The sequence below is a fragment of the Echiichthys vipera genome, assembly GCF_963691815.1.
Source record: "Echiichthys vipera genome assembly, chromosome: 4".
Taxonomy (NCBI): Eukaryota; Metazoa; Chordata; class Actinopteri; order Perciformes; family Trachinidae; genus Echiichthys; species Echiichthys vipera.
The window spans coordinates 19,158,931-19,168,957 of NC_139829.1; the positions used below are offsets into that span (position 1 = coordinate 19,158,931).

General features: G+C 39.4%; 1 protein-coding gene across 1 annotated transcript; it reads right to left on the reverse strand.

Annotated features, from left to right (window-relative positions):
* Positions 1-887: 887 nt before the first annotated feature.
* wdr31 (WD repeat domain 31) lies at positions 888-6,732 on the reverse strand (the record flags this gene model as incomplete). The annotated part of the gene is made up of 9 exons (XM_083911904.1): positions 6,659-6,732; positions 5,958-6,087; positions 5,356-5,430; positions 5,112-5,256; positions 3,842-3,942; positions 3,576-3,643; positions 2,532-2,673; positions 1,233-1,395; positions 888-1,090 (listed from the first exon to the last, which is right to left on the reverse strand). Exons 1-9 carry the CDS (start codon positions 6,703-6,705, stop codon positions 888-890), a joined length of 1,074 nt encoding a protein of 357 aa, XP_083768030.1. The 5' UTR covers positions 6,706-6,732.
* Positions 6,733-10,027: the final 3,295 nt, after the last annotated feature.

The following is a 10,027-nucleotide window of genomic DNA, read 5'->3' on the forward strand; positions in this document are numbered from 1 at the left end:
CAGTTATCGACAGCTTCAGTTCAATAATATCAGAATTTGTATCTTTAAAAAGTCATTATGAATTTAAGTCAACCTAAAGTTTATACAGTCTTGTGTCATAGGTATTCGTTTGGTCCAACACTTGACAGGTTATTGCTACAGTACAAACTAATAGACATTTACATTATTATCAACATACATATGTTCCGCATTACTCTGTCTGAGAAACAATTCTGCAATTCTGACTGCAGCTTCCAAAATGTTATCCAGGGAAAATCAAACATACTCTTAGTATGGAAATCTATTTGGCTTCCACTTCTCTGTCAGACTGAGGATAAGTGACAAATGACCAAAAGCTGATTTTCCTGCTCTAAGAGTGCTTCCACATATTCAACACCACTCCTGCTGCATTATGATCACTTCCATGTATTCAGCAGCACCAATAAAAAGCAATACAACATGTGCATGAAGCATCTCGCCAAATCCACCTAGCTGAATTAGAGTATAAATCTGAGAGTAAACCCCAGTTATTCTGGTTTGGTCCAAAAAGGCAGCAATCCAAGCAGGATCATTTTGATGTATCATCAATTAATGTGAAATGTGACTTACAGACCAGTCTCCCAGAAGAGCAGCTATGATGGGCATCCAGGTGACTTTGCTGTACAAAAGGTGCATCCTCCATACATGTCATTATCATTCCCTCCCTTTCTCACTGATCTCTTCTGTCATTCTTCATTGTATGGCAGTCTAGTAAAGCAAAATTGTCTATCAAAATATGTAAAATTGTAAAAAATGAAAAAAAGAGAAAAAAGAACTGACATGACGTCCATATCCAGTGATATTGCTCGTTGAGTCACTGGCGAGGTCACAGGTCAGGGTTACAAGTTTCACCAGTCTCTTCGAGGCTTTCAGAAGCGTGCCACAACTTTTATGTCCAGGCCACCAGCTCCACCTGAACCTGCTCCAGAAACCTGAACCTGGTTTGATCCGTGGCCCACCTCAATATGATGGAGGCCGTTGTTGAAGCTGGCACACAGCAGATTGTTGGAGTCAGTGGGAGCCAGACAAACTAGCGGACCGGCACCGTCCAGAGACAACGTCCCTAAACAAACTGAACAGAAGAATGCATAGGGAGGGTAGGAAGAGACTTAGTATAAAAAGACTACACACTCACACTTGTATATAACGTATGTGCACATGTGTTTGTAATTGTCTTTCAGTATATCAGTCTTTCCATCCATGAGTCGTGTTACCTGCTGTGTTCTGATCCCAGATTTTGATGGAGCTGTCATGGGAGGATGTTGCTACCTGAGCTGCACCACCAGGAGGCGTAGGCAGAAACATACAGCAGGCGGTTGTCTGGAGATGGCCTCTGTACTCCACAACTTTACAGCCAGGCTGACGCAGGTCCCAGAGCTAATAACACAAAAACAACTCCACTGAGAACTAACGACAATGTGAGAAGTTTCAAAACTAATAGAGACCACTAATGAACCCATTAATGAATAATAACAATTATTATATTGTAATCAATATAAATATCTAATTGCTTGCACTGCTTTTCAGCCGTTACTTGTATTTTATCATTGTTTTATTATACTTCATAATGCTTATATTGTGTACTTGTATTGCTTTGATTCTGTTCTTTTTAATCGCTGATATTTTTCATCAGTGCCTTATTTTATTCTTTGTAAATATATGTCAAGTCTCAAATACAATGTATCATTTGAGGCTGACAATTGCAATTTCATTGTGCTTGCATAATAACAAACATATTACTAAATGAAAATATACATACAGATAGACATAGAAAAAGTTACAATCCTCAAAACAAACTAAGGTGAAATCCACCCCTGTTATGGCATAAAATTAGATATAGATGGAAAAAACAAAAAAGGACAATTTCAAGTCTCTGTTTTCAAACAGGATCTCCCCACATGAGAAGCAACTTTGTGTAGTAGCCATGTGAGTGGTGTTACCAAACTAAATTATTGTTCTGAACCTCAACAACAACAAAACTAAAAATAATTCTCAATTAACTAGCAGTAGTGTATTAAAACCTATCAATGCCTACCATAGATCCTAAACAAAACATTTATGTACTTTTTACTAGATTGGACTGTACTACAGGACCACTGGTAATAAGTCAAATAGGATTAACTTTGAATTTGACTTGTCTCTTGCTACTTTTAGAACACAGATTAGACAGGAAACTGATCCAGCTGGGGGTGCAAGCTGCAAGCTGGTGGAGTCAAACCCACAAGGGAAACATTCAGCACAAGGGCAAAGTCAAATTGTTGTTTTGTTTGAGAAAGAAAATGAAAAAAGTTGGTATTAACTGAGCAGCCATAGGCCTTCATGCTTTATGAGTACATGATCTGACAACTGTAATGGCACAAAAACATATTGTTTATTCCGATTGATGTTTGTTTTGAAATACCTTAAACAAACCCAGACAATTAGACAAATGGCTGACAGCCTCAACCCATCCACCATCTGTACATTTACATCTATGCAGCCAACCACCACACAAACACCTCCAATGGGCTCACCGTGGCTTCACAGCCCTGCCCTCCAAAGCCGTTGCTGCTGGACACCAAGTAGTTTCCATTAGGAGAAACATCACAGTGGGTCTGGATGTATTGCTTGGCTGGAAAAGTATTGGTCACCTGCCATGCACGGCTGTCCCACACCCTGTGCACAGATACAGAAACATTACTGTAGAAATGCCCTCGTACAAGCTAACTGATTAAATGCATACAGGATTTATCCTCCAAATTGGAGTATTAAATCGAATGTGTGTGCCTATTATTCTGTCATCTGATGATCACTGCATTTAAAGAAAACTTAAAACACCTCTCCTCTAAACATCTAAGTGTTACAGTATACAATGCCCAGTGTCTCGTTACAAATGTGGAGGTGGAATAAACATGTTCAGCATGATTAATTCCAAACAACCAGTTGGCTTCATGAGGTGATGTCAGAGGCCATGGGTCCACTAACAGTTGCTAATATACAGGTAATTACCATCAGGAACGTAATCATATCAGACACGTGGCATTATTTATGATTCAGTTTAAAAGAACGTGTTCATTCTCTGTTTCCCATCCCATCAGCCCTGCCATTTAATGAAAAGAGTATAGGCACAATCCCGAAACTTAATACCGCCTGAAGGATTTTAATTGGCCACCCTAGGTGCTGCTTAATATCGTCTGACCTTGTTGGGATAACAGTCAATCACTCAGTAGTAAAACACAAGCTAAACTTTAAACAGTCGCATACGGTAATGTTTCTTGTGACCTGATTTGTATAAGTCTTGGAAGAGATGACCGGTCGATTATTGTTTAAATCTGTTGTGTAATACTTATTGTAGATTTGACCCTGCATTGTACCCAAATGAGGAGCATTCCATGACTGCTTATGCTGTAATTGAAATGTAGCACTGGTATCACACTCAACAACACCTTGTTGGCTACATTTTCCTATGAAGTAAAAACCCGTCAGCATATTTCACATTACCAACTGTAAACAAGGTGGATTTCGAAGGAATTTGCTGTGCTGCAGTAGTAGGGTTCCATTCGCAAATCTTTTTGTACCTTATGGTCTTATCCTCAGAGGTCTGGACTATGGAGGAGCTGTCTGGCACCCAACACACATGAGTCACCTGGACAGAGAGGAGAGGACAGTGGAAAAGTTTAAAGCCTAGGACATGACTTCGGAAGTAACAGTCAGATTGAATGGCTTATTGTTATTTGTTTCTTTTCTTACATGATCAGGTACACACCTTAGGCAATCCAGCATGCTTGTAACAATTCTTAGTACAAGGTTGTATCCACACAAACGCACATACTATTAATCTCACCAGGTTTCTAGAAATGTTGTGTCTCTGTTCACATTTTGCAGATTCTATATCCCACAGGCACATCCAGTTGTCACGAGAACCAGTGCACAGCTTTCTCCCATCTATAAACCACAATAAAAACAGTTCCATATGAACAGTGCAGATCAGTGATCTGAAATAAATTGCATAAAATTATGAAACCACAGTGAGAGGTGAAAGCTTCTAAAGCCCTAAACATGAGATAATTGCTCCCATTGCTAGAACGTGTTTATCATCTCAGATAATAAACATATAGTCCAGTCAAAGTTGATAACAGATTATAGATTTATCACTGCTTGCGTTCAGGACAAGCAGTAGGTTGATACATTACTTAATTTACTGCAGCGGCATCTTGACTGACCAAAGCTTGAGATTAGATCAGAGCTATTCCCTCAGCCTTCATACACTACCCAGCTTGTCCCCATCACATCTCAAATTAGATTTATATATATATATATATATATAGTTTTATATTACTTGTATATGTTGTGCTGCAATGACAGGTGGACAATGGGAACAGAGATAAAAATATAATAATATTGCCAAACTAAAACCAACTATTACAATACAAGGAATTAACTATGACTATTGACAGGCTATTGTTGGATAAATTAAATGCTATCTGCACTGAGCTATAACATACTACATTTGTTATGATAATCTTGAGTTTCATCATGCATTTTGATCATAGACTGTATATAAAGATGAATGCTCCCCAAAAGTGAAGCAAAGACATGTTGTTCACCCTATGGTGGCTGGCTGCAGAATGAGTCATAAACCTCGCCTCCTCAATGTAAGTGGATGGGACATGGGCCAGTAATTAAGTACACATCAAATACATTTTCCCAAAGAGGGTTTCCGTCATTTTAGGTAGTTCTGATCACGCTGATGTATGTTCAAGTTGTTCATTTTTCTGATGAGTTTGTTATTAGTTATTTGATGCTATAAAAACGAGCTGAAACATCACGATTTACAGCTGTTATTGACCCACGATTGGTCAGGTGGATTCTGGTTTCAAAAAACAAGATGGCAGCGCTAAAGAAGCGGAGATGCAATGTCTATCTTTATATACAGTCTATGATTCTGGCAAACAATAAATGGCAGATTGGCGACTTAATCTTAAAAAAGTTAAAGTTAAAAATATTTACTCATGACTGAGGTTACTCGCGTGAGTGCATGCGTGTGTAAGTGTGTAAGTGTGTAAGTGTGCGTGTGTGTAAGTGTGCGTGTGTGTAAGTGTGTGTGTATATACCAGGACTGATAGCTAGTCCATTGACTACCAATTCATGCCCACAAAATTCCTGAATAGGTTCGTCCCCTTGGTTTAGGTCCCACATCAGAACAGTCTTGTCCCGTGATGCACTAAAGATCCATGTGCTGCCTGGATAACACATCACCTGGCAGATAGATGAAGGCAGAATTAAGAGGAGACGACGTAACAGCTATGAACAGCATCACACCTTTATCAGTTTGGACACACACAATATTGACGTTACCTTGGTAACCTCTCGGTTGTGACCCTGGAAGGACTGACACATCCGGCCTTGTTTCCAGTCATACACCACCACGGCCTACAGAATTTTCCACAGTATTTAAAGGGTAAATGGCTTCATTTATAACACACACACACACACACACACACACACACACACACACACACACACACACACACACACACACACACACACACACACACACACACACACACACACACACACACACACACACACACACACACACACACACACACACACACACACACACACACACACACACACACACACACACACACACACACACGGCAGGGAGCAATTAGGGGTTCAGTGTCTTGCCCAAGGACACTTTGACAAGGAGACAAGGAGGTGTGGATGGAACCGCCAACCCTATGATCCATGACACTATCTAAGTGAAAATGTAAATTGTATAATATCAGTCTTTTTCTTGCATCAGACATTCTAATGACTTTTAAACTATTACAAAGGTTAATTTATCAAGCAAACCTTTCTCAAAGCCAGAGTGGAATCATAAGCAAATTAATAATATCATTGAAATACTATTATTTTTGAGTAATCTACTATTAGTGCATACAATTATTTACCTGGTCACTCCCACCAGAAACACACAGCTCTGGGCTGAGATTGATGACGGTGTTGGTGGACCCTTGATGGGCAGGTTCATACTGCACCACCTGACTGTCAAATGTATCTGTCTTCTCCCCCTGAGATGCCCTGCACAGAAAAGACAAAAAAAAAAAAGAATTCTCAGCCACTATTTTCAATAACCTGCAGTATATCTATCTCTTTATTATTCTCATATTATGCTCCTTCACAGGCTGCACTGCTAAAATTCTTCTAATGAAGATGAGATAGATAATCAGTCCTCAAGTAGTGACCACATGACCACATTTGTTGATGACACTTGCCATGTAGACATAAAAACAAGCATACAATTAACATATCTTCATGGTACTGGTATCTGCTACTCCCAACAAATGGGAGTAAACAGAGAGCAAAATATTTTTCCAAAACATTTACTTATTGAATTTTTGAGTATTTTTTTCAAATTTTTCATTGTGTGAATAGCTCCTCTATTTCCACTGTGCACTGTATCTTGGACAATGTTTATCAAAACTGCAACCCAAAATCGAGAACCTTAAGTATGTATACTGACTTCTTTGTTAGTACTTTTTTTATTTTACTCTTCTAAGAATGGACTATATTCTGAAACCCTGGTCCTTCTAATTAAATGTTATTTTGTATGTAGTACATAAAAGGACACAGAAACCATTTCATGTCTCACCTGTAGAGGTCAGACCTCTTGCGAAACTTGCTCTGTAGTTTGCCCATGTCTGCTAGGAACCTGCAGTCACACTGACACACAGAGTGAAATGCTATCACACTCGGACAAAAATCATGGTGGCATCAAAAAAAGTGAACCTTCCTGTTAGTAAGTGGTTATGATTAGGTTCAATAGATCAAGCCACTTTTAGTTCAGTTCAAAAGCTCAGCATGGGAAACTGCATTTCATAATAGCACATCACATTAAGAACAAAGGTTCAATAGATCAAGCCACTTTTAGTTCAGTTCAAAAGCTCAGCATGGGAAACTTCATTTCATAATAGCACATCACATTAAGAACAAAGAAAGCAACCCACGCTTAATATTTCAAAGTATATCATTGCTATTAAATACACATTGTCATTGGCTGATATCCTTTATATATCAGATGGAAACTAAAAGGCTTTGCTTCCACCAGATGCATCGCTATATATTTCTATTCCCTGACAATTACACTGTATGAAAGTATTTAAGGCTCACCTATCACACATCTAAACTCAAGTAGATACAGCCTTCTCCTGGGAAATAGCTTGCATAAGGAAAGACAGACTAGTCAACAAAGTGAGATTAAACTACTACTTTCTCACTCACGCAAAGCTAAGCACCTCCCTCGTTATCCTGCTGCACTTCTCAAACAATCGACAGGAAGGAGAGGGCTCAAATCCTATTAGAGCAGCCGAATCATTACTGTCACAAGGAATTAGTCGCTCGAAAACACCTGCTCTGAACTGTGCTGGCCATCATTATGTAACAGCAGCAAAGGGCTTTTAACCGTAGTTCCTAATGGTGATAAACCGTCCTCGTCGTCGTACATAGTCCTGGAGATAAGTGAAGCAAGATTCCTTACCTGTCACCGGCAGGTGTTGACGCTGTGTGATGCTGAGGCTGAGTGGCTAACTCGCTAGCATGCTAACTAATCTGTATCGGTCATGCCAACACAGATTAATGCACTAGTAGCACCAAAACGTGGATATACTACCGTTAAAACTTGATAGACTCGTTGTCGAAGCGACCGAGAAGAGTTTCCCACAGACTGCCATGATAGTAAGTTGTCCTAACTGAGTGGGAAAGTACACAGAAGAGTCTTTAAACTACAGCAGAACCATCCCTGTCTCCGTAGCGACCATGGAGCGACGCTTTCTCGTATCTAGGCGAGGCGAAGGCGAGGTCACGTGACACGGGGCAGGAAGTTATCGAACGCGTTCTCTTACAAAAATAAAAGTCGCATTTACTTTATACAATTTATGGCATTTCTGGAGGTGTAGCTTCCAGGCAATTCACTTGCATTCAATACATGTGCTCAGTGTTTCTGGTTATGTGCCCAAGGTGAATAACTAATTCATGCGCACACCACACCGTTTATGCCCCCCATCATACCCATATATTACTGGAGACACTGTGCATTGTCTGCAGTTGCGATTAGACAGTAAATTCACAAATGCGTGAACAATATCATCTGCGATAATTAGGGCCTTAAATTTATAACCAACCCAAAGCTCAAAGTTTTCTCACCAGATGTCATCAGTGTCTCAGTGCTCTTTTCCTCACACTGTTAAATGCCATAGATGCAAGAAAGTTGTTTGTACTTTCCTTTGGTTTAAATGTAAGTCCAAAGTAAAGGTTATACAGCATGAGCATAGTTCATTTACCTGTGGACATGTGCAGCTCAACCAACAAAGTATTATAACATTATAACATGTTTTTCAGTTGATGAAAAAAAAACTGGGATGATTTTAAGCCAACAACATAATGCACTTGTTTAAAGGGGAATCTTGACTTTAAACAAGGTTATGCTGAACAACACGTGACAGGTTAAAATGTTACTGACCTGTTGCTGGGTGTCCCTCTACAAGTTGGATGACCTTCATTACAGCAACAGGTTGAATGGCTTCCCCAGCTGGGAATCCGGGAAGAGTCAGAGAGGTCCCTGGACAACGAACATTAATTCTCCTAGAACTGATTTGCATTTTTTCTTTTCATGTCATGTTATCATGTGCCTCATTGTGCCTCTGATTTTTGTCAGATCGTCTGGAAAGATACGAATAGCTTTGACTTCAGGAGCTGGATTTAAACAAGCAATGAAGCACAGAGTCACTGGGATGTCCCCAATTAAATGGTCTAAATGGGCCACTTAGTTAGTTTTCAATCAGCACTGGTCAATATCTAAGTGATGACCTCAATTCTAACTTTTTGTTTGCAACAAGTGAGCATGACTAGTTAAACTGTTGAATACGTAAGTTTGTCAGGCATTTTATTGCAAAATAATGTTGATTATAATAATATGATAGTATTACCAACAAGATAGTATTATTTTAATGCTTAGTAGTCCAAGTTTGAATATGTGACCTGGTGCAAGATCCATTAGCTTGAGCCACGCTGTCCCAAGGACTTAGAGATTTATGTCACACACTGCCAAAAGCAATTGGAGTATTCTGTAGTAATATAGATATTTTATGATGCAGTTCAGTCATGACCTTAGCCCTGATAATGCACTAGGCCTTACAGTATGTTTGAATTTGAAGGTTTTGAACTAAGAAGTAAAGCAGTGAAGATAAATAATTTATAACTTAGACAGTATTTCAGGTGGAACACAGCATGAGACCCACCACTATGGGTGTATGTATGCAGGCAGGCCTTAAGCACAAAAAGCCTTTAAACCAAAACTGACCTATAGGCCTAGAGCAGGTCAGCACTCTACAGCCATGACTCTGGATCTGACTGGGATCAAAAATGAGAAATGCAGCATGCTGCTTGTGTTCATTATACTGTTCTTAGAAGTCCACTGTAGGCTCAGGACCCACTTAAAGCCCAAAACAAAACATTGCACTTAATAATGTGTTGACTTATAAAATGATTGAATACCCTTTACATAATGAGTGGGAAATGATAGTATTTTTTGGGGTTGTGGAAAGAAGTAAAAAAGGATGCTGATTCACTGACAACACTAATGGATCAGACAAGCAGAGTGGGGATGATCATAATGGAACAACTGTGGATATGGCCACAAACATCCATCTATCCATCCATCCACTTAACATTTCATCAATCTCTGAGTGTGTGAGCCTATTGTTAGAATATTGTGATGAACAACTGATGTGTAACTCTCTGGTTTGTTAAAGGCATATGGCACAGATGATCTACAAGTAACAAGTACATAGCCTACAATCTAAAGGACAAATGTTATGATTTTCTTGAGACAGAGAACTCTATATTTTGAGACTGTCTTCACAATATCAATCTGAAACAATAACACACACACACACACACACACACACACACACTCTCTCTCTCTCTCTCTCTCTCTCTCTCTCTCACACACACACACACACAC